The sequence below is a fragment of the Empidonax traillii genome, unplaced genomic scaffold (assembly GCF_003031625.1).
Source record: "Empidonax traillii isolate 1590-97213 ecotype Southwest subspecies unplaced genomic scaffold, ASM303162v1 scaffold743:size316770, whole genome shotgun sequence".
NCBI classification, from domain to species: Eukaryota; Metazoa; Chordata; class Aves; order Passeriformes; family Tyrannidae; genus Empidonax; species Empidonax traillii.
Window position 1 is genome coordinate 268,351 of NW_020955936.1, and position 25,195 is coordinate 293,545.

General features: G+C 39.1%; 2 protein-coding genes across 9 annotated transcripts in view; both read left to right on the forward strand.

Annotated features, from left to right (window-relative positions):
• Positions 1–6,005, forward strand: part of PRLR (prolactin receptor) — an 88,602-nt gene extending 82,597 nt beyond the window's left edge. For 3 of the 6 annotated variants that reach the window (XM_027900621.1, XM_027900622.1, XM_027900623.1), the window contains one exon: positions 547–1,586. In XM_027900621.1, coding sequence (XP_027756422.1) covers positions 547–1,563 — 1,017 coding nt within the window. In that variant the 3' untranslated portion in view covers positions 1,564–1,586. Of the gene's footprint in view, positions 1–546 lie in introns of all 6 variants that reach the window. The other 3 variants (XM_027900625.1, XM_027900626.1, XM_027900624.1) reach the window with 2 other exon arrangements.
• A 4,986-nt stretch (positions 6,006–10,991) lies between these two features.
• AGXT2 (alanine--glyoxylate aminotransferase 2) lies at positions 10,992–24,990 on the forward strand. 3 transcript variants are annotated; one of them, XM_027900616.1, is made up of 15 exons: positions 11,144–11,293; positions 11,570–11,580; positions 12,675–12,760; positions 13,163–13,347; positions 13,642–13,765; positions 14,629–14,723; positions 15,869–15,962; positions 16,966–17,059; positions 18,025–18,125; positions 19,167–19,259; positions 19,990–20,122; positions 21,189–21,277; positions 22,770–22,919; positions 23,270–23,368; positions 24,856–24,990. In XM_027900616.1, the coding sequence occupies exons 1-15, from the start codon at positions 11,154–11,156 to the stop codon at positions 24,964–24,966; spliced, it is 1,605 nt and encodes a 534-aa protein (XP_027756417.1). In that variant the 5' UTR covers positions 11,144–11,153; the 3' UTR covers positions 24,967–24,990. The 3 variants fall into 3 exon arrangements, with proteins under 3 accessions (XP_027756418.1, XP_027756417.1, XP_027756419.1); XM_027900617.1 differs by lacking the exons at positions 11,144–11,293; positions 11,570–11,580 and adding an exon at positions 10,992–11,050; XM_027900618.1 differs by lacking the exons at positions 11,144–11,293; positions 11,570–11,580 and adding an exon at positions 11,772–11,797.
• The last annotated feature ends 205 nt before the right edge of the window (positions 24,991–25,195 follow it).

Consider the following 25,195-nt stretch of genomic DNA (forward strand, 5'->3'; position numbering starts at 1 on the left):
TAGTAAAGTATGAAATTCCTTCAGTTAATCAATGTTTAAAATAGGTAACGCAGATTGATCATGTGAAGAGTATGTGTGAATCAGAGTTTTGCCTTGCACTTATAGTAGGAGAGTGTATGAGAACAGGGTTTGTGACCATGGCTCTTTCCTGGGACACCAGAGGAAATGCCTGTGTGATCTTCCTAACAGTTCTTATGGAAGTCTTAGTAGTTCTTACCATGCTGAGGTGGCAGGACATGGCTGCACTGTCATTCTACTCCATTTCCTTCTTGTTAAACTCAGGAGAACACATACCCACCAAAAGCTCCCATGTCCTCCCATTTTAGAAACATGAATTGTGGGGTTGTGTCTCCCAACTGAGGGAACTCAAGAAATTTTCTTCCCTTCTTTCAGTGTTTTCTGCAGCAGTAGAAATCCAGTTTATGTCTAGTGATATAACTATTGAAGTGTTTATGTAGCAAAAATGTAAATTGTTCACAATTGCTCTAGTCGGATAAACCCTAAGGTTGACAATGAAAAATTATATCCTATTTATTATGCCCTTAGACAGGAAAATCTGAAGAATTACTGAGTGCTCTTGGTTGCCATGGTTTCCCTCCAACATCAGACTGTGAGGAACTACTGATAGAATATCTGGAGGTAGAGGACAGTGAGGATCAGCAACTCATGCCAAGCCATGACACTCCCAGTAAAAATACAAAAATGATACCCAAAGAAACAGACAGTGACTCGGGCCGAGGAAGCTGTGATAGCCCTTCTCTGCTCTCTGAGAAGTGCAGGGAGTCCCGTGCCCTTCCATCAACTCTTCAAACACAAGACATAAGAGCTGATCAAGAAAATAAAGGAGCAAAAAGGAGCTGGGAAACTAAGTGTATAGCCTCAGAACAGAAAACACTCCTTTTTAACAATGAGAGTACAAAGTCATCCACATGGCCTGCAGTTCAGTTACCACCTAATAATCAGCTTCCTATGTTTGCCTACCACAGTACTGTGGAGGCACACAAGATAATACTGAGTACCACAAATGTGAACATTTCACCAGTTTTGGTGGGAAATGAAGAAAAGCACCAGTCACGGTATCCTGTCACTGAAACTGTCCATGACAACATGGAAAAGCAAAGAGAGATGGAGAATTCCAAAACGGAGCAAAGTACAGTACAGGTCAAACAAAACAGACATAATGACAAGTCACCTTTCTTGAATCCTAAACTAATGGACTATGTAGAAGTTCATAAAGTCAGACAAGATGAGGAGCCAACAGTATTACTGAAACATAAAGATAATAGTGGAAAGACTGAAAAATACACTGTTCCTGGAACCAGCAAAGAATATACCAAGGTCTCAAGAGTTGTGGACCATAATATTCTAATATTAATGCCAGATTCACGCATCCAGCACACACCTGTATCTCAAGAACCTGCAATGGAAACATCACAGAACCTTCAGCAAGGTCAAGCTGAGAAAAATATGAGCTACTGCCTGACAGCTCCAAGTGACTGCAAAAGAGAGACCAGTGGATCAGAGTATATGGACCCATCTTCCTTTATGCCCTCTTTTAAATAACCAGTTAGCACAGTACATGCTTATATGTGTCCAGTAAAACAAAATCACATAGCAAACAGTTCTTCAAAAAAGCCTAGCCTTCAAAAGCCGTCTCCTGTGTGTTTTGTGCAGATAATAAAATAGACAGTGGGTTGAGGTCATAATCATGGAAGTTAATCTTGGAGCATTGACACACATTTCTGACACAGTGAAATGAGGAAATGGATATTGTCTGCCATGAAAAATACATAGTAAAATAATTATTCAGTTCTGCAAAGCTGTTAATTGAGTAAGCCTGAGGGAATACTGCAGGTTCAACAAAGATGAAAATTACTATGGGTCAGTCAGCACACCATGGTGATCGGAGCAGTTCCTACACTAGATAAATTATTGCACAACAGTATTGTTATCTACAGTGTACTTTCTTCTGAATGCATTCTGACACTAGATTAAGTTTTCTTTATTTATTTTTCTCAATCCTCGAGAAAAAAGGAGTTACTGTATATGACAAATCTTATATAAAAAGAGTATATTCTACAAATTACAGTAAAATAACAAATTCTTCTAAAGATATTTTTGCTTTGTTTCAATGTGATAGAAAACTTTGCATCCCATTCATATCCTAGTCCAATCAAACCAAACATGAAAAAAATAGCAGGATAATATTTGATATACTGCCTTACTGTATATAATATAAAATTCTACTTTAATATAAGCCCATATGTTTAACAATGTATTTTTAAAGGCTATTTTTCTATTACCAAAAAAGAGCAAAATAAAATATTTTTTAATTTCCCGGTGTTATTTAGCTACTTAGGAACTTTTCTGTTTCCTTCTGCTAAAATAGCAGTAACAAGTAAAGGTACAATTTCTATAAAAAGCATGAAATTAAACTTTATACTAATTAAGAATATGAAGAAATTTTTAAACTATATTTCTAATATATTACAGATATATTACTATTTGAATTGTAAATTATTTCTTTCACACGTTTTTTATCACCTATAATTATATAATTAAAACAGAATCTAGATTTTGAGAGCAAAATTTCTTTCCCTTTGAATTTGTAGTCTAATGCCAATAGTGAATTGAATGGTCTTCTCCTGCATCCTTAGTCATTGTACTTTTCTCTGAGTCTGGAGGGAAAGTTTGAAGTCAGATTTTTCATAATGAATTTATGAACATTAGTTTTGGAAACCAGCCTCTAAGATAAGAGGCATAAAGTCTGAGTCGTAGCTCTGCTGAAATAGCAATGAGAAAAAGGAAAATGTAGTAGGGCTGGACAGATGTACCCAGAACAGCAGTGAGAACAGTAAGGATCCATCGTATCCCAAGTAACTGAAGACAGAATCAAAATTATACTGTAATGGCTTTGATCTTACTGTAGTCCTTCTTTCTTGAAATGAAAGTTTAATTTACTCCAGAAAAGTACAGCCAAGTGATGACTGATTAAAACTGGACCAAATATTTAGCCAGTCTCACTAGCTTCAGGGGAAATTGGAAACATAAGGTAAGGGAATGGTTCTGTACCTGTGAAGGAAAGTGTATTTGATAAATGGGCTCTCTTTTGTTCTTCTCCTTCCTGAACAGTTCTACATTTCTACATACTTTCATGATTTTATGCACTGAGCCAGCCTTCCTGCAGTATGAGGTACCTGCTGCAGAGCCAGACAAAAGAGAATTTCAGATTTTGAGGGTCCCAGAAGGCCACATCTAATTTGACGTATCGGATTCTCCCTTGCCATGGAACTGCTCAAGTTCAGATTAGTCAAGCTGTCTAGCCTTTCCACAGGCAGGACTTAGGAATTTAACTGATTATTTGTGTGTCTGTAAATGTATGTGGTAGTGTGGACTGTAACATTTACTTTAGGCATCAGATTTGGAGCCTAAGTCCTCTATACAGGCAATGTACTGCCAATTTCCAGAGGCTTATCAGTGCAGTCTGGCTGCTCTGATGAGCGTGTGGGGAGGTATCTTTCATTCTTAATACATCCACTTATTTAACACTTGAAGGCATTAAATGACTACTCCAGAGAGCAGCCAGACATAAAACTTTGTTTAGTTATGGTTAACAGAATAATTTTACTGTAGATATACTTTTCATAGTATATCTTACAAATTTCTACAGATGCTAAAAGTACTGCAAAGAAACTATTGAGTTATCAGGAAAAAATGGAATGTTTTGCAGGACAGCAACTTGTCTGTGTGCAAATATGTAAGCTGGTTATGCACTATGTCTGACAGTGTTTAATTTACACTTCAGTTTTCTGACTGAATCTGACAGAGCTAATCCGGACCTAGCTATTCTCGTTCTTTACACAAATAGTCATATCTGTGTTGTTTCCTACACCTAATGCTGTGCATAAAGACGTGCTGCCGCAGGCCTTCTGGGATGTATCTAGTGATGCACAGAAGGCTATAGAATTTTACCAAGCCACAGCCTAAAGATGTTGCTCATATAGTGGATTTCATAGATTTAAGCACAATTGACTGCATGACCTCCGACAGCAGCAGACTGTTGCTGTGGTAGCAGTTACTTTGTACCTTAGTCAAACAGGCACGCCTTTCAGCAGATTTTAAGTGTATGATTCATCCCATAAGCATGTGGGCCTCCAGTAATTCACAGAGAGAGAGGGTCGAAGAGTTTCTATTTTTGTCATAAATTAGCACTGAAACTGCAAAATAGCTGTAGCCTACACAACATCATGTAGTGTTGATTCTCTTCCACCTTTGCTGATGAATGTCTCAATATGCCGAATCATCATGGCTCTCAGTGAAAAGGTAAATTCAGCCAGAGTGGAAAAGGGGGACATTTACTCACTCCATGAAGTTTTGAGGGATTTGCTATCTAGATATAATCTAAACACAGTTTTTATAAATATATTTCATTCTTTAAGATGGACAAATGTGCAGACTGATTATTTTTTCCTTGGATTTGCTTATGTTTTCCAAAATACCTTGTTACTCCCAAGGGCGGAGCAACACCTTCTGAAAGTGACCTTTAACATCTGAAAGTATATGGAAAAAATAGTAAACTACTGTTCTGTGAAATCAGAATAACCTTCAGCTAAGTGTTTGGTCCTTTGAATGTTCAAATACTTAATTTTCTGTTTGTGACAATATTTTTGCTTGCAGTTCTTTAAGCTTTTTATTAGGAAATAGATGAGCTTTTGCAGCAGTTGTACACAGTCAATTGGTGTAAAAATATGACACACCAGTGGGGAATAACAGGCTTTTGACACCTCCTCTGATATCCAGAGGGATGAAGTATAGAACAGAATTTACCCCAGAAACAGTGACTAGCTCACTAGCTCTTGCACCATAAGTCAAATTCCTCACTTTCAGTAATTATTTCAAGAGTGAGAATGATGTTTTCAATGTCAAAGCTATGCATGTGTCATTTATAGTATGAATTACTTTGTAATAGCATAAAATCCCTAAAAGAAAAAATAAAGACTATTCAACATAAATAATTTTATAGAACTCATAAAATTGAATATGTATTTTAATTAATTATCTTTCCTTTTGACTCAGACTAATTTTATTAACTTTTTTCAGTACTGACAAATATGATTCATTATCATACATTTTCTAATTAGACTTTTTTTTTAGCAAAGACGTATTTGATGTACTATTTTAGTATCTAAGTGTTGTATTCCAGACTTTTAAAGAAATACATGTTATTGAATTGGTGCATGTGCTCACAAGGCTCACTGTCACATACAGTGCAGACTTGAGGAATGGTCTTGATAACACCATGTAACTACAAAGATTATTTCATAAAAGTGCAGTAAACTGACCTTATATAATATGAGTAAGAGGATATATGTGTTTATGGAACAAACTGTAACACAAATATGTAATGATGATTTATGTTGAAGCAGTGAATTTCGTAGTATATCTGTCTACGTGTCTATGTTTAAATGGCTGAAAAATAGACAGTTGCTTTAAATGTCATTTAAGTATTTTAAAGTGTCATAGCAGCAGGTGTTCAAAATGAATAAGCAGAATTTTTTTGTGTTCACTGAAGCATTGTATGTGTGGGGTTCACCTCATGAAACCTGTAAGTGTATTTCATAATTTTACAGTAATTGAAAACGATTTGAAGGTGTTGTGCAAGGAAACTGAAGTCACTTAAGCCAGTTTATAGATATCAGACATCTTCTGCAAAGCCATAAAGACAAATGAATGAAAAGAGTGTCATGAGATCCGGCATCATATTCTCAAAAAATTGCTACCTCAGATGGTTTTTTTTCTCCCTTTAAAAGGCAGGCAAAACCATTTTGCTTTGTGTATAAAATAGTGAATCAGTCTATCAAGATTTAAAAAAACTTATTTTTAAATCCAAATTATTTTTGTTAACAAACAGCTTGTCATGGAATCCTCGCTTGTTTTGCACTGGTAGTATGAGGATGGGATATTTGAGATGTGTGGCAAAATTAAATGTTTTTAATATGAAAAAACACACTGAAAATTCCATCTTGTAGGAAAAGCCATGATTCCCAGCTTGGCAGTCAAACATCAATCCCTTTCCTGACCTGCCTGAGGTGCCACGTTGCTAGGGCTGAAGGAGCCAAATTTCCCAAGATGCCCTCATTCTGAATCTAAGCATTTATCAATACTTGCTGTTTAGAAATACCTGTTTTCAACTGAGTTCCTAGCAAGTAAATGTTTTCTGTCTCTAAATGAGCAAAAATGGAGAGCCCTCCTCTTAACTGTCTCAAACCCTCATACTAAATTCAGACTCCATTTCCCTTGGGTGTGGAAAGATGGACTGAATTATAATTTGAACAAACTTTGTGATCCTGCCTTGAAAATTATTTTGAAACAAATCAGGGAATTTCTTCATCTTTCCTGTGTATGTCAAGCAGGAAAATAAAGATAAGTGGATACATAAATACATAATATATGGGGATATAAAGAGCTTAATTATCATAGAAGCATAGAATTATTAGGTTGGAAAAGACCTGTATGGTCACAGAGCCCAAATGTTGACCCAGCACTGCCAAGTCCATCACTGAATGACAAGAAGAGGGACAAAGTTGCTGTATGTGGCAGAATGAGAAAAGAAGTACAGTCACCATAGCACAGTACATCAGTAGATGATGAGGGAAAAAATGCATTTTGACTACTACTGGGAAGAGAAGGAGGGAGAACAGAAGATGGAAGTAAAAGAATCAAATGTAAGAGTAGACAGGAAAAAATGAGAACTAGTATAGCTGAGAGGAGTGATAAATGAGTTACTGAGGAAAAAAAAAGAGAAGAAAATATATCTATATCAAAAGTGGGAATAGGCACAGCTACCTAATATAGTCCACAAAAGTAGTAAAGCCTTATTAAATGCTAAGGAGCTGACAAAATATTGGAATCAGCTACTATGGATCAGCTATTACATACAAAGGAAAAAGTCCTATACATGAGAAGTTGTCATTCACTTTCTATCAGTTACAGGGTTTTCTTCCACATATCTGATATTGGTCCCAGTCAAAAACAATACTTGAAGAGCTAGACTCTGCATCGGATGTGCTGTTGTATTTCCTACATTCCTAAGGAAAAAAACTCTAGAGAAATAAAGTGTACCACACTGCTTTTAAAAGCAACCTTGAGTTTTTCAAACAGATATACAGATTAGGTGTATTTATTCATTTCCTTTGTCCCACACATATGCCAACCATTCTTAAACATTTTCTGGTTTAATTCATTAAAGATAATACAAAGACCTAGAAGCTCCAAGAGAAAAAATACTTTGGGGATATTAAAACAGTCTCTTGGCATTTCTGGGCATTGTTTTAGTTTGTACCTGGGACAATGTATCTGTTAATATTTTCCTTAATCAGAAAGTCCCTGTCTTGGTGGTAAATTCTGAAGATTACCAAGAGAGGCTTAAAATACATCTCTTCAGTTTAAGTTAAGATTTTAAGAGACACTATTATATCTGTTGAAAGTAATGAAAAATACTTAAATTAGTTGTGTGGCCTCTTACAGTGCTAATATGCTAAAAGCTGATCTTATACTCAAGATATTGATGTATAGAGCAGTTAGATAAGAGAAAGTCTCTTTTTATATATTCCTCTTTTATTTTTGGAAGATTTAATGTCCTTTTCTACTTTGTGATGCTGCTTGTCTTGTATCTTGTCTTTATTTAACTTTATTTTGGATAATGCTGCTTTTGGGTCTATTTTTATGAGCTGCTGAGTACCTTCACCTCATTTTGACATCAGTAAAAATTGAAAGATTTCAGTTCAGTTCCTGCAATGGTCAGTTTTGGAGACATGTAGTACTGAGTGGAATTTTTACAGGATGCTGGAAATCTTTGTACAAGTCACATGTAGAAAATACTCCTTCAAAAGGACAGAAAACTATATATGTCTGGGAAGAGGCATATTTTTCTACAGGCAGAAATATTATGATGTCAGAACCGATTTTTTAAAATTCATAATACTGTAGACTACTCTTAATTTTCATCTATGTGTCCTTCATTCCAAAAGGAAGAGGAAACTACTGCTCAGTATAATTAGAAAGAGCTTTAGTGTTTATTTTTCATCTTGGAAAGTAAATTTTTTAATTCTGACTACCAATACCATTCACCATCTGAAATAACACAACCATCAATTCCATATATGCATTATATTGCTCAGAAATACTCAGCACTATCTCAGCTTCTGAAACCTTTATATTGTGCTTTGTATATTTTATAGTCATTGTGTAAAATATTGCAATACTGAGGGCACTGATATGAAAAAGTACAGCCCAGAAAAAATATGTTAGCACTCATTAATTAATCATATTTTTTTCAAATTTCTACTGCCCTGTTAAGTGAAGGGAAAAGTCTCTGGAACTTCCTTGCCTTTAATGTGCCAGCAGTCTCTCAAAGAAACATAAATTGCATCTTCTGAATAATACACAGAGTAAACAATATATTTTCAGTGGAGAAAGGCATGATCCAATATTTAAAGCCAACGTGTTTCATTTTGCATAAACCATTTCATTGGTAGCCTTGCAATACAAGCTAGGCATTTTTCCCACTAAAATTAAAGAATCTATATGCAATCTGGAACATCAGTGTTATCGCAGTGTCATTACTGTAGCAACAGAATGACTTTAAGCACAATTATTCTGTGAACTGGATCCAAATTTTTAGTAAATTTCTAAAATATAAGAAATTGTAAGAATTAGATTTCATATGTAGTATGTACATTGGTTGGAGAATACTGGTATAAAAATAGTTTCTCAGGAATTCTTCATTGTTTCTAAGTGAATCTGAAGGAAAATGCTTTAAAACGCATTTTTGTAATATTGAAAATGCTGGCTTTATTAAAATCTGTTAGTGTTTTCACTTGTAAGATCAATATTGTTCTGAAGTCTGTAGCTTTCTGATGGAATTTTCAATCTTTTGTCATTGTAAAACCTCTTTGCAATGGTGTTTGCATTTCAATTTAATAAAAATTCTTGAATAAATTTCACACATTCTACCTTTTGTCACAATATGTAACAATTCCAGTATATAATACATAGAAAGGAAAGGGAAAAGCGAGACATCCAACATAGTCTGTAGGATGGGAACCTGCTGACAGATATGTTTAACCTACTTTGCAGGCATTCAGCAATTGAACCAGTTAACACAGATAGTTCACCCACCAGGTCACAACGTTTATGCTTCTTTATGGCTCTTGTATTCGTGACAATTATCACTGAAATTAAGGGATTTCAACTTAGTGAAAGTAAAATTTGATTGGGAAAGGCTGAGCAGTCGGGCATCCTAAGGTATGTAGGCGCTGCCCTGGTTAGTAGAAGGTACAAATCTGATGCATTGCAACAACATCGCGCAGTTTTCCTGCAAAAAGGCTGCCCTTCAGGGTAGGTGTCATCAAGTTTCTGCCTTAGGAGCAACCAAGGTCACCAAAACCTGTGAAATACCTTCACTGGCAACTGTACCTAGTTACAGTGTATGCCACTTGCCATTCTAGGAAACCCACGTCGAGCATTAGTTCTTTTAGTATTACGAGGATTTTGAATGGGGCAGAGTTAATTTTCTTCAGAGTGGCTGGTATGGGGCTTTTGTTATTCTTGAGAAGGGCTTACATAGAGCCAAGGTCTCTTCTGCGTTTCATACTGCCATGCTGGCAAGGAAGTCGGGGGTGCATGAAAGGATGGGAGAAGACTCAGCTGCAAAAGGTGATCCCTGCTGACAAAAGGGATCTTCCATACCGTATGGTATCATGCTCAGTATGTAAAATACTGACTAAAGAGGTGACATTTGGAGTGATGGAGTTTGTCTTCCCAAGTAACCATTATGCATGATGGGGCCCTGCCCTCCTGATGATGGCTGAACACCTGCCTGCCCATAGGAAACAGTGAATTAATTCCTTGATTTGCTTTCTTTGTGTGTGTGGCCTTTTCTTTCCCTATTAAACCATCTTTATCTCAAACCATGAGTTTTCTAGCTTTTACCCTTCCAATTCTCTCCCCAGTCCCACTGGTAGGGAAGCAAGTGAGCAGCTGCTTAGGTCTAGGTTGATGGCTGGGGTTAAACCACCTCCATTGCCGGAAGGTAATAGAGGAATCAGTTTCTGCCCATTGCCTCTTTTTCTATTGCTTGGCATCACTGACCAGAGCCTAGCTCTGTCCTCTGACACCCTCCCTTTAGATACTGATAGACATAGATGAGTTCGGTTCCCTCTCAGTTATCTCAAGGCTAAACTGGTCCAGTTCCCTCAGCCTTTCTTCATAGAAGAGGTGCTTCAGTCTCTTAGTGATCTTTGAACCTCTATGCTGCACCTTCTCCAGGACCTCCATGTCTCTCTTGTACTGAGGAGCCCAGAGCTGGACACAGCACTCCAAATGTGTCCTCACCAGGGCTGAGTACAGGGGCAGGATCAACTCCCTTGACCTGCTGGCAGTGCTCTTCCTAATGCACCTCACAACTCCATTGGCCCTCTTGGCCGCAGGAACACACTGCTGGCTCAGGGATAGCTTGTTTTCCACCAGGATTTTGTGTGGGGCAGAGTTAAACTCATCCACAGAGTTGCTTTCCAGCAGGTTGGCCCCCAGCCTGTCTGGTGCTTGGGGTTATTCCTCCTCAGGTTCAGGACCCAGCATTTACCCTCGCTGAACTTCAAATTGTTCTTGTCTGCCCATCTCTCCAACCTGAAGGAGTCAAGCTTTGACCAGAAGTCAGAGTTTCATGGCAGAAAACGGCTTAGGAGGATGGGAGGCCACGGGATGACACTGAAGCCACAGCATGCGATTACACCAGGGGGACAGCATGGAACGACACCAGGGCACAGCCCGGGATGGCAGCGGGGCACAGCACGAGATGGCACTAGAGGACACCAGGGCACAGCACAGGATGACACCAGGGCACAGCACAGGGTGACACCAGAGGACAGCCCGGGGTGCCAGCGGGGCCCAGCGCGGTGTGTCCGCGGCGCTCCCGGGCTCGTGTGGGGGCGGTGCCGCGGCCCACTGAGGGCGGACATGGCGCGGCGGCCGGGCTCGCTGGGCAGCGGTGAGGGGCCGGCGGGGCGGGACAGGACGGGACGGGGGGACACGGCTGCCTGAGCCCTTCCTAAGCGGGCCGAGGAGAGCCGAGGAGTCGCGGTGGGGGATCGATGCGACGGGTCTGCTGGCGATTCGGGACCCCGCTCTGTGCGGGTTTGCGTTCGGTGTCACGGACACCCTGTCTGGACGCGGGGGCGGGCGGGGGGAAGCCCGTTCGGTGTAGCTGTAGGAAGAGTTCCAAGGGCAGAACTTCCAGACAACCAACAATAGGACAAGGGGACATGGGCTCAAGCTCTGCCAGGGGAGGTTTAGGTTAGATGTTAGGAAGAAATTCTTTACAGAGAGGGTAATCAGGCATTGGAACGGCCTGCCCAGAGAGGTGGTGGATTCACCATCCCTGGAGGTTTTTAAGACAAGACTGGATGTGGCCCTTAGTGCCATGATATAGTAATTGGAGTTGGATCAGGGGTTGGACTTGATGATCTTGGAGGTCTTTTCCAACCCAATCTATTCTATGATTCTATGATTCCCTAACTGGTGGGATTTCAGGTGATTTTTTTGAGATTGGATCTTGCGGATGATTAATTCATTAGTGCTCTAAGTGGTTGTAAGAGGATTGACAGTGTATGTAATTTATATCAGGCTTATAGAAACAAATGTGTAGTGTTTGGGGTGCAGAAAGTTTAAATAACTGTTCACAGAAGCACATAATCACAGAATGGATCAGAATTGAGACAGTTCTTAAATATCCCCAGTGAGTGAGACTCCAGGACCTCTCTGGGCAATCAGGTATCTCTTTGTGATACCTGCTAAATTGCACTTGCAGTTAAATGAGAGGCAGGACATGTGATGTTCCCAGGATTCTGGAGAGGGAATGGAAGGTGGCAGTGGGAGTTGTCAGTTGTCAGCACACCTGGGCTGCCCTGATCAGCCTCAGTCAGGGCCTCTGCCCGTACTCACTGCCCATGAGCCCTCTTTCAGCTCAGCCCTGCACTTTCAGCCCCCTGCTTCAGCTGTACCATGAGCAGTAGCCTTACCACCAGTCCCACTCTTGCCTCTGTCTCCTGGATGAACCTTGGACTTATGGTGTGGCCTTGTCGCCAGCCCTATCTCTGGCCCCATCTGCTGCTGCTCCTGACTGGGTGCCCTCGGTGGACTCTGGACCTGATTCAAGTCTGCTTGTGCGGGGCATTCTCTGTGAACCCTGCTTTGCTCTCCTTGTTCAGATCTGTTGGGCCTGTGCCCTGGTCCCTGAGGGCACTGCCTGTGCTGCAGTCACCCTGGGCTCCTGTCTTATACCATTGCAGACAATGCTTGTTCTCACTGCTTCCGGATAAGAATTTGTACTAGAAATATGTTTTTAAATCTTCTTCTGTCAAAATAAAAGTCCATGTGAAACTGAAAACTGAGTTTTAGTGGATTAGGAAAAAGTGACCTTTTCTTTTTTTAATCAACATAGATTTTGCCCTTACAAAGATGTTACTTATTTTTCCCCAAAGAAAATTTCTCAGACAAAAAAACACTCCAAAACTTGCTTTCACTGTAGTTTGTGTGTTCTCTGAACAAGCTCATTGAGACACTCTTTCAGATGTGCGCTTTGCTAAGTGTTTGATAATTCTATTATTTTGTAGTTCTCTTCAGGCAACAGAAATGGAAAAGTTCTGTCTCCACTCAAGCAAAAATGCCTCCTTGTGATTTTGTACCTGAAAAATACAAAGTAAGTCATGCATACTGGACTAAATTTAAATAAAACTGTATTACTGTGTTTGAGTGATAGGCTCATGTGCTATAAATATGATTATAAAATTTGCTTCTTTGGGTAAAACTGAAGTATTACAACCAGGATATAACCTGACTGTAACCTGTAGGTGTACCTGTGTGACAAATCTGTACTACATTGTTCATTTGAAAACCTGTAAGAGAGTGTGCAGAACTGCAGTCTTCCTTCAAAAGCTGAGTTTCAAAGGTTTGCAGAACCTTCTATGTGCCAGAATTTGTTAAAATCTTAGTTCTGTTAACAACAGCTGTAGAGAGCTGTAATCCATGTGTTCCACTACAATTCCATCAGTCTGGATCTTTAGAAAGCATAAATGGGTATTGACTTTTCTATTCCACTCAGTCCTATCCATATGAACGTATGCGGAAGATTCGGGAACATAATATTGCTCCTTCACTGCGAACGTATTACAAGAAGCCATTGTTGCTGCATCAAGGGCATATGCAGTGGTTGTTTGATTATGAAGGACGAAGATACCTTGATCTCTTCGCTGGAATTGTCACAGTCAGTGTTGGTCACTGTCACCCGTAAGTGTGTTGCTTTTTGATTTATGGTATAAAACACAGGAAGAGATAACCATGTTGGTTTTGTTCCTCATTAATCTGTGAGACTAAAACCAGAACATAATTTACTGAATTTCATGTATCACTTACATTAAGCTTGACTTCTGCTATGTTTTGAAGAATTCATTAATTTGGTCTGCTTGTTCATCCATCTGGCAAATGATGCAGCATTTGCAGAATTAATAACACATAGGTATGTGCATGTATGAGTGTGGAATGTGTGTGGAATTGAATTCCTTTGTCTTGTGCTGCATGCAGGAAGGTAACTATGGCTACCCAGAAACAGCTTGCTCGCCTGTGGCACACCACTAATATCTACATGCACCCATCAATCCACGAGTATGCTGAAAAGCTGACTTCCCTTTTTCCAGATCCACTGAAGGTACTTTGCTTCTGACAGGAGCAGGGGCTGGTGAAGTGGGTGCCTGTTTATGAGAAATATTTCTTAAATAAATGAGAGCCGTGACAACCGTAGAGAGAAAACCTTTATGGGGACTGTCAGATAAGGAGCGTGATGACCCTCAAGACCTTTTCTTTAGACCCTAATGTAGACAAGTATAATATCCCAAGCTCCTGTTCGGTTTGTTTTCTCCCTCCCTTCATCACTGTGAAGGGGCATTGCCAGCTTAAAAATTACTGAAGAAACTAAGAAGATGTTAACTATTCTTACATGCAGCCAACCTTAATTTGCTTGATCTTATGAAAATTCACAGTGAAAAGTATTTTACAGTATTTTGTATAGTGAGCTTTGCTGACATTTAAATAAACCACAAAAATGTCACATTTCATACGGAGAGAAACAGTAAGAAAAATAATTTTTGTTTTCAGATAAAATAAACTGGTGATAAAATGAAACTTGTCTAGCAAAAGAGTATGAAGCTATTGCAATTTTAAAGAGTGAAGGAGAGTTCAAAAAAAATTAAAATTATCATGTTTAGTTGGACCAAAGGCATTAGTTTCTTTCCATCAGTATTCCATCTTAAGAAAACCTGTAAAGTGAAACTCGTCAATATTCCATCTTAGGAAAATCTGTAAACTGGAACTCTTTCAGACTTTTCTGTACTCTTCATGAGCACATCACTTTGATCTTAGTTCTCATCTACAGTGTAAGGGTGACACTAAGTTCACGGTGGTGAATTCACCCCCTGTGGCAGTGATGGGTTTTAGCTCATCAGGTTACAAAGTGACGTGATCTGATGCCTAACAAGACTGTGTGCTGTACTGATCCTAAGCAATCTCCCACAGGTGGTTTATCTGACCAACAGCGGGTCGGAGGCCAATGATTTAGCCATGTTCATGGCAAGGCTACACACCCGTAACTTCGACATCATCTCTCTCAGGTAATGCTGATAGATCTCTACAAAACTCCTTTGTGTGTGTGATCAGTCTCTACGTGCCTAAATCAGGAAATAGTAGGGAACTCTTTAACCCTCAGGTCTGCAGGGAAGAATGCTATAAAAGTATTTTATCTGACAAAGAGCTGAAGTTGAAGGAAGTTGAAGTTTCGATACAGTATGGTACGACTAGTTTACCATAAAACACAACCTGCAATTTTTGCCTATGTCACTTTGAAAATGGTCTGGTCTCTGTGTCCAAAGTGTGCTTTGGTGGACCTTTGTTCAGGCCCAGAGCAAGATTCAGCAATTGCTGCTTTCTCACTTCATTTCACTTTTGCAGTGCCCCTTTGTGGGGATGCAGAAGTACCTCTGAACAGTGGAGTAGTGAACCTCATCAGGGAACTGCTCTGACTGAAAGCTTAACTGGTGAAAGGATTTTTTTTTATTTGTTTGGTTTGTTGCCTTGTTTTTCTGCCAGAGCCCTAAACCACAGCTCACTGCACAGGTACACAAACAGCTCTTCTGGCTTAATGGCAGAGGTGGTGCAGGAGTGAGCACCAGTATAATGTAAGCACCAGTGTAAACAGTTTTCTTTGCTGTGTATCATAGGGAGCCTCAAACTTTAAAGTAGCGGGCTATGTTATGAAGAGTTGTATTTTTCTGTTATTGTGTTTGTTAGCGTTGGGTACCTCCCCTCTCTTGTATATTCTCATTAATGAACTTCTGATTTGTGTATAAAACTGACAGCAAACCACCATGTGATTTAATGATTGGCGGCATCTGTTGGAGAGAGCAGTGGTTTCCAAGATTCAAAGGACAGAGATGTTTGCTCTGCAGGGCTCAGGTGCTACAGCAGGACTTGCTGAGACACTGTCTGAATTGCTGTTGCTTACAATCATTGTTCTCTTCTCCTTGCAAACATTGCCTCACAGTTTTAACATTTGAAATTGCAGGAAGCCACTGCAGTTGGGCAATCATGGATCTTCGAAAACCAGAGCAAAAAACGGCAGTAGAAATCTTCTTGTTTTGAGTGCAACAATGCACATTTTTGACCATAATTTGTAGCTCAGAAGCATGCCTTCTCAGAATTACTATTGCTTTAGACTCTTCTTGGAAATGAATAATGTTCATCTGCTTTATTTGAACAGAGGAGCCTACCACGGAGGCAGCCCTTACACACTGGGTTTGACATCTGTTGGTTCTTATAAGCATGGTGTTGCCAATGGCTTTGGCTGTACAACAGTGAGATCTATTTATTTATCTATTTATCTATTTGTTTGTTTGTTTTAAATAATCTGGGTAACTAACAGTTTATTTAAATATTTCAACAATTAGTATATTTTCTGCCCTCAAGTGCTTTATGGTCACTGATTAAACTGCAGTGTAGCTGTTTCTGCTGTGTAAGGTCAACAGGAAGCAGAGTCCCCGTTTCTTCTCTGTGTAGTTACTTAGGCTAATTTGGAGTTGGGACAGCCATAACATGAGGGATCATGATTTGCAGTTTCACACTTGGTGCTTGAATGGAAGTGTAGGTAAGGAGTGAAATAGTAATGATCAGAGCACCTTTTCTTGTTTGTTTTGGCAGCTCTGTGCAAAGCTGCTTTTAAATGGTCTGAAGCAGATCCTTCCTTGTAATGAAAAGAAACCCTATTTCAGCAAGACAGGAGACATATCTGTTAAGTAGATCCTTTGGGGTTAAATGGCAATACTTTATCTCCCTGCCCTTGAGCAGATAGAAGTAACCTTCTGTCTAGAAGCTGACACTGGAACTCCAGTCTGTACTGGTGATAGCTCAGCCACAGTATTGATTATAGGAAGGCTCATTTATAGCAGGTTCCCAGCCTGTCTCAGTGAGTTGCCTCAAGTCATGTGGTATTTCATCAGCAGCAAGGATTAGAAAGCTGGAGTTCACTCTGCTAGGTCTGCCTGCCTACCTCTGTTTTGCCGATTTTTTTCATACCTCAAATAATAGAAATACTACCAGCAACTCTTAAAATGTTGGCAATAATCTTAGATAGCAAATAGGCTGACTTATTTAAAGAACAAAACAATGAAAAAAATCAATTGAGTGTTGCTGGAATAGTCTAAACTTGTTGGTTCCAAAACTGTCTCTTTTCCACCATTTTGTGAGGGGGAAGTTTGGTGTTATTCCCAGATCTTCTTTCTTTCGTCCTTAGTCATTAGATCAAAAGACCTCTTAGAAAGGTGTCATCAAAGCTGTAGCTATTTCTCTTATGCTTGACAGACAATGTTACCGGATGTTTTTCGTGGTCCGTGGGGAGGCAGCCATTGTAGAGATTCTCCAGTGCAAACTGTTCGAAAATGCAGCTGTCCTGAAGGTTGGTAAATGACAAAAAGCTTTTGGCTTTTTGGAGAATACTAGAGAGCTGTGAAAATAGGTTATGGTTACCTCCTCAAGAAAGGTCGACGTCTGATTAGGATTTGCAAGGGCAAGCAAAGAAAATATTGCAGAGAATCTTAGGACTCTGCTTCCCAATGAGAAAAATTTGAGGCAGGTGATAGGTGATGCCTCATTCTCAGATTTCTTGAAATCCCAGCCTTTGTTTCCAGTATTTGTCATGATCAGCTCTGGAACTCAGATTAACATATCTGGAAGAACAGAAGTGTTGATGGTGTTTTCTGAAGTTTTCACAGCTTTCCAGCTTTTGGAATAAGGCAAATACTAGTGACAACCTGGAGCCAGTGATAGGCAAAAGTTTTATCTGGGGAAAACATTCCACACACAACACAGTGTGAAAGCTCCTCTACTACTCTGCTGTTAACAATAATTACAATAATTTTTATCCACTTTTCCAGAAAGCACTCTTCAGTAATTTAATTCACAGGCATATGTAACAGAATGTTTTCTTTTTAGTTCTGCCCTCCCAGGAGCATTGCTTATACTAATTGCTTTGTTCTTTATTTCAGTGTAGACTGATATGCAGCTGTATTCTCCAGAATTCTTGTACCTGCACTAACCTAAGGACTCTTTGTGTCTTATGCTGAAGTGTACTAACCCCTGAGAAAATGTCTGCTTATCTCTTCTGCTGATGAAGGTGATACTGACCTGTGTTATTGTCTGTCAGCTTTGCCTTGATGTTTCGGAACTGGCATTCCTTAGAGTATGCATGGTTGTAAAGAAAAGAAGGGGCACTCTCCTTTAATGTTTTACAGTGTATTTGAGAAGTGATATTTACCATGTAGTCAGAAAATACTTGTTGCTTAGATGTGTAATTTCATGTTTTGAAGCTAGTTTTGTATCATATTAAATAAATTCCCCTTAAACTGTTTTCCCTGTAAACAGGTGCATGTCATGCAAAAGACCAGTACATTGAACAGTTCAAAGATACTCTCAACACTTCAGTGCCTAAGACAGTGGCTGGATTTATTGCTGAACCAATTCAAGTAGGTAGTTTGCCATCATGGTTGTGGTAGCACAAATCGTGTGAAATACTCAAATCATATATTCTTCAGCTACATCCTGAACATAGACTTTTGCTGATTCTTATTATAATATTTTAATGCCTTAAACCCCTGAAATGTTTGAAAGATGGGATGCACTTCCTTAAAATTTCAGCTTTTGTCACTGATTTCAATGGAGCTGAAATTTTGCTCATGAAGCTATACACAGAATCGTGATTAAACACGCACGTTTTTTCCGCATTAAGTAGTCAGTATGATGCATGCTATTGTTTGGTTTCTAATACCTTCTTCCAATTTTCATATGGCTTTTCTCTACTGTTACTGTAAACTTTAACTCAGACACCTTCCACATATTCCCAGTCATGTTGTCCACTATATTTTTAAGAGCTTTCCAGCAAGTGGTGGCCACAGGGTCCATTCTCTTAGTGTTTCATCCTATGTTCGGAATAGCTGTATATGTGATTCTTCAGTAGGAAAAGTGAAGAATTTATCTTGGGCAAGAAAAAAAAAAGTGTGAGAATTGTGACCCCAAAGAAAATTGGAGCAGTTCTTTGGTTTTGCTTTACAGTTCAGGTGTAGCATGGAATTGGATTTCTGATCCAAATGAAAACTGTCAAGGCAAAAAGAAATTGATGAAACAATGTTCTAAACAAATTTACCAAAGAAGGAATGTGAATTCTCTGTACAACTTTGTCATTGAACACAGTTTCTGGGTCTCCCTGTGCTTAGGTTTTCAAGGTCCTTGTTTTGGCAGTTTATTTTTAATTTCCTCAGTCTTACAGTCATCCAGTTCATGGTATGGCCTCACAAACATTTATACCAGCACAGCTAAGGAACAGCAGACAGCACTGTGGAATGGGAATGAGTGACCTGAGCAGAAGCTTTCTGAAGCAATTTCATTGCTGAAGCCAGAAACTTGAGACAACAGTCTTGCTATTACCTGAGGGCTCCCCGGGTTTTTTCTTAACTGGATTTCCTGTTTCCTTGTTTGTTCCTGGAGACATTGTTTTTCTCTCTTGCCAGGGTGTTAATGGAGCTGTTCAGTACCCAAGAAATTTCTTAAAGGAAGCTTATCGACTGATACGGGAAAGAGGGGGCATTTGTATTGCAGATGAAGTGAGTTGGATTTTTTTTACATGAGAGCTCTAGAATTTGGGTTACCTCTGAAAGTTGTCACAGAAGAATCCAAATTAAATGCTATGCACTTCATATCTTAAGTTTAACGTGGTTCACTTTTCTGAGTATAGGAACCTGCCCGTTTTTGCTGCCTTTGTTCTTATTTTAAGCAAAGGTAATATTTGTAGCAGACTTCAGTCCTTACCTTTTGGGAGCAGTAAATTTGCACAAATATGCAGGTAATAAATGTCAGTCGTGATGTGAGGTTTGTCACAATATCCATTCCTCCTAGGAGTGTTGTTGACATAAAATATAGAAGAGAGTTGATTGCTGTACCTCTGCAAATACATTTTAGAAATAGAATTTCCTTAGCTAAAACTATTTTGAAATAGTATCAAAGGCTTCAAAGTGACTGTGATATATACCTCCAGCATTGCAGTGGCAGAAATCAGCAGTCTTGGAGTTGCTTTTAAATGTCATAAGCATCTGCATTTCTTGCATGTCTTCCATGTCTTCTTTGACATGGAATCTGCATCTTATTTGTGCATCTCAGCAGGCCTAAAACATGATGGTGTGTTATCACATGAAAGAAAAATCCAATTGCAATAAATAGTATTTTGTGCAGAACCATCTGAATAAGCTGACTCCAGATGGAGTTTAATGCAAATCAGTATATGTTGTAGAGTGTGAGAAAGTGATGGGGATTTTCTCTGAATTTTCCTTTTGAAAGGTACAGACAGGATTTGGACGGACAGGTAGCCATTTCTGGGGATTCCAAACACATGATGTAGTCCCTGATATGGTTACTTTGGCAAAAGGAATTGGTAATGGCTTCCCAATGGCAGCTGTTGTTACAACCAAAGGTATGTGTTCCGTTCTGCTACGATTTAAAATAGAGTAATTACAAAATGTACTGCACAGTAGTTAGTTACTGAGAGATGTGAGTTCAAAAAGCTGAGTTTTATTAATAATCTTTGTCTCAAAGTATCTTTTGACTAGTTGGATTCTCATTACTCATTTGTTTTACCAAGTGTTGTGCTATATTAGTGCAAAGCTGTGTTTAAATGGGGCTGTTTGTAAAACTGAAGGAGGAACGACCACATGAGTCATGTGTTGAGCTGGTAACAGAGCGTGAAAATCCTTACAGAATTCAACATTTTACTATTCAATGTACTGCGTGTTAGCCAGTTGCTTGATTCATACAAATGGATGGCCGAATCTAGTGAGGAAAGCTTGTAGGTGTCAGATGACAGCATATGTTGGAGGTGTGACTTTTTAAAAAAAGTTTTGTTTTGGCATTTGCTAGACACTATAGTCATGCAAAATGGAAATTTTGGAAATAGTCATATTTTGCACAGATTGCTTCTAGGAAATCTTAGTGCATTGTCTGCAGTAGAATCAAGATTGAACCACAGCAAATGTAACTTAATTAAAGCAGGTAAGTACAGTTACCAAACAAGGCAGAGGAAGCTGCCAAGATGACTAGAGGGCTGGAGCACCTCTCCTGTGAGGAAAGGCTGGGTGATTGTGTTTGTTCAACCTGGAGAAGATAAGGTTTTGGCATGACCTAATCGTGGCCTTCTGGTACAAGAAAGCTGTAAAGGGACTTTTTTACAAGATCATGTAATGACAGGTCAAGGGGGAATGGCTTCAAACTGAAAGAGAGTAAGTTTAGATTAGATATTAGAAAAAATTCTTTACTATGAGGGGGGTGAGGCACAAGAGCAGGTTACCCAGAGAAGCTGTGGATGCCCCATCCCTGAACTGTTGAAGGCCGATTGGAGCTCTGAGCAACCTGGGTTACTGGAAGGTGTAACTGCCCAGGGCAGGGGGGCTTCAGGTCCCTTCCAACCCAAAGCATTCTATGATTCTATGATACTATGATTCTATGAACTGAAAGAGTAACCAGTGTTGTCCTTTTTCTTTTAGAGATTGCAGATTCCTTGGCTCAAAACCTTCACTTTAATACATTTGGAGGAAGCCCTGTGGCCTGTGTAGTTGGAGCTGCAGTTCTTGATGTAAGGAGAATGTTATATAAATTTATATACACCACACTTCCTTTTGTATCAAAAATGGAAAGTGTTTACATGTATGAAGTTCTGTGTGGGCAATTTTTTAAATAATTGTATAAAGTGCATAAACATAGGCATGTATTATGCATACATGGACAATGTGCTCTATGCATAGTACAAATTCTGATTAGTTTAATTGCAAAAATTTTCAAATCTCTAGAAAGAATGGGAGCCCTCTAATTATGTTTTCAGAACCATCTTTATCTCCCTTAGGTTCTTTATTTCGTTAATAAAAATGTAGGAAAGTACTTTCCCAAACACCTTAGCTAACTATTTCATAGGACTACACAAGTCCTCAGCTAAAGCAGATCTATTTTCTGGCACACATGTTTAACAAAATTGTTTCAGCTCAACAGCTTTTACCTTATACCTAACAAAGGTCTAATGGTCAGACAGTTAAAAATACTTAAGGTCAGAATTCCTTCCGGAAAAAAAATCCCTCATGAAAAAGACAACAGAAAAATTTGCAGCAAATTTCAGTTATTATCCAGTAGAAAATCAGTCAGTGGGTAGTAGGTCACTATTCAATTTGTCTTGATCATGTACAGACCGTTCATTCCTGAATTCCACTTGGTTACAGTTCCAGATCACAGTTACACTTTCTACTCATGTTACTTTCCCAAGTGTTTTGGGGGGTTTAAACTATTTTATATGAAGGATGATCATATAATTAAAAACATTTTGAAAAAACAGTTCACAAACAAGAAAGAACCAGTATTTCAGAGTCTTTTGACTCTGAACTAACTTGGAGCCTGGCTCTGAAATAACTCCATGGAGATTGTTGGATTCAGGAAGAATAAAATGGAATTGAAAGAAAAGAAAAAGAAGAAGAAAAGGAAAAACCACCACTTCTGCAAGTATATAGGGGGAGTTGTTTATGTGATTTTTCTTAATGCAGACATTATGTTCATAGTTTCTGTGTGGGTGCCAACATGTGCCTGGAAATCAGAACTTTGATAATTGAGGGCAAAGTAAGGAACAAAGAAAAGATTGTGATTAAAAGGCATGAGTGAATGAATATAACTGCAACACTCAAGTTGTTCCCTAAAAGGCTGACTAGTGCACATAGATATTCCTTGTCTAATATATTCTTCTCATGATACCAAGAAAGAATTAAAATATTTTGGTGACATTTTGAAAATAATTCCTTCTGGTCAGGTATTTTCCAGTATGAGTGTACGTGAACAATAATTACTGGATTAAACATAAGTAATCAGATAAATGTGAGAAATGCCACAGAAACATCAAAATATGATGTTCAATTGTATTCTGATGCCATTAGGACCTTGTAAGAGAAGGAAAATGTAAGCACTGCAGTAGTGAAGGAACATAGTGTCCAAGGAAGTGAGATAAATACAGTTGTCAAGTTCAGTGGGGATTAACAAAATGTGTTGGAAGCTTCTCCTGCAACACTGTCATGGTACATCATTTTAACCAGGCTATTGAAGAAGATGGTCTACAAAAGAACAGTGAGGATGTGGGAACATACATGCTACTGGAGCTGGCTAAAATACGGGATGAATTCGAGATTGTTGGAGATGTTCGTGGCAAGGGACTTATGATTGGTGTAGAAATGGTGACAGATAAGGTTAGTGTCTTACTTTATTCCTTTCAATTTACAGTGCCATTGGAAGTTTTATCACATTTTATTTCAGTTGAAATAGTAGGAATATTTTCTATTAAAAAGCAGCCAGTGAAGTGAGAAAACATGGCTCTGGCTAAAAATGAGCCAGAACCTTCCATCATTTGGCCATTTCACAAGCCCTGAGTAACCAATGACGTGTACCTTAATTGCATAAACTCATCAAAGCAGGTAAGTTATGCTAACATTTTCAGCTAGAGTTGAGAATGGGATTTATTAAAGAGACCTGAATAGACATCTTTTCCATAGAACTAATTTAGAATATCTAAGTGAAGTTTAATATTTGCTTTCCTTAGGACAGTCGCTGCCCGCTTCCAGCTGAAGAAGTTGGTCAGATCTGGGAGGACTGTAAAGACATGGGGGTTCTGATCGGCAGAGGAGGGCTCTACAATCAGGTATTGAACCTCTGGTTGTAAATAAAGATTTTCTATCCTCATGAACTACATCTGAGATTCCCTCAAGTTAAATTAACTTCAGTTTAGTAAATAAACTAGAAAAAGTATACCCTTAGGAAGTATCTCTGTTTAATGTGTATTTTTTAATTGGGCAGGAGCTATTTTATCTTTTCAAGTATGCTGGACTAGCTCAAAGCCTTGGAGTTTTCCTTCAGAAGGACAACTTCCCCTGGAATACCAAGGCACTACAGTACCAAAGTCTATGCAAATTAGAAAAACTCAGCAATATTCAGGCCTGCTAAATCTTTGCTATAGTTTAGGTTATCACCTGACCTGTCAGCACTAAACAAGGCTGGTTTTACTAGTTGTTTCAGTCTGGAGAGCTGGTAACAGTCTATTTGTAATTTAAAAAAAAAAAAAAAAATTGTTGATGGTAAATTCAGCAGTGCAACGCAGAAGTGAGAATTGCAGGCTAATGGGCATCAGCACAGCCAGCTGAGGATGCTGTACCCAAGACATCAGTTGAGGATGCAATACCTCATGATGAGGTTGGGTCACTGCAGCCCTCTGACACAGGGGAGGCAGCTTCCCTGTGAGATGGAAGGTGGCTAAAGTAAATTAGGCACTGCATCTGTCTCCTCATCAGTTCTTTCCCAAGTCAAGAGCAGAACGTGGGTAATAGGCTGCAGCTCAGTGTGGTAAAGTCTGATTCTGTCTGATGAGAGGGTTGTTCATCTGTGTTTGCTTCACTAAGGGCTGTGGGTGGGAAAGGCCATTATTCTGCTTTTGCTGTACTAAGTCATGTGACATACTGACAGACAAATTAAACTGGAAGTTTAAGATTCTTATGGAATTTAAATACTCTTGGAAACATAGATCAAACACTTGGATTTAAGAGCTGATGTTCTTGCCAAGTTTAGCTGTGCATATATCCCTTTTTGATCAACGTGCCTTCCAGCTATGGCACCCTAACTAAAGGATAGTATTTAGTGATTCATTCAAAAAGCATTCTCTTAAAAGCCTTTAAAAAAAGCCTATAATAAACCACTAAATCAGCTGACACAATGCGAGAGGTTGGCACTCTCAGCAGATACCACTTTTCCCTGTGGCAAAGCTGCCAGAAAGGAAAATAAATCTGTCTCTGTTCTTTCTTAAAACAAACCCACCTGAGATCTTATACTAGTTCTGTCTGCAGTAACAAAGCTGCAGACATGACCTATTCTAGTCAGTTCTTTTGTGGAGGCAGTCAGGTTATCAAGAGGAGAGTCGTGAGTCAGATGCAATTAAATGCATTCAAGTCCAAAATTGCCTCACTTCAGAGTGCACTTATCATAAGCTTCAGTCTCTGCTATGCTGTTCTCCTATATTATTTTTCCACAGCTTTTTCTGGGGCAGAAGGGGAGTGCTGAACTAAATAGGCTGCTTGAAACTGTGTTCTTTCCAGACAATTTTTAGGACCTCTTTTCTTTTTTCTTCTCTCTCCTCAGACATTGAGAATCAAGCCCCCTATGTGCATTACTAAAAACGATGTCGACTTTGCTGTGGAAGTATTCCGTACTGCTTTACAGAGACACATGGAAAAAGCAGCTGCAAAGTAGACTTGATTTGTTTCCTTGCCTAGCTACACATCTATTTTGGCCTTATCCAAGAACCCTGACTGGATTAACTGAGTGTCAGATGAAGACACACACATATATTCTTCTTTCAACTGTGACAGTCACATTGGAATTGGTAATTTTTAGATAGAGTGATGGAAACAGTCCCTCCAGTGACACCAGTCTCTGTCAGATTTTGCACAATCTCTGGCTGAGAATCACCCTAAGCAAA

Excerpts from the sequence above, each read along its gene's own strand:
- AGXT2 (XM_027900616.1), top strand. The coding sequence starts at position 11,154 with ATGCGACGGGTCTGCTGGCGATTCGGGACCCCGCTCTGTGCGGGTTTG. Across the intron at positions 17,060-18,024 it reads AAAATGCAGCTGTCCTGAAG|GTGCATGTCATGCAAAAGAC; the intron begins GTTGGTAAATGA and ends CCCTGTAAACAG. Across the intron at positions 23,369-24,855 it reads GAGGAGGGCTCTACAATCAG|ACATTGAGAATCAAGCCCCC; the intron begins GTATTGAACCTC and ends CTCTCTCCTCAG.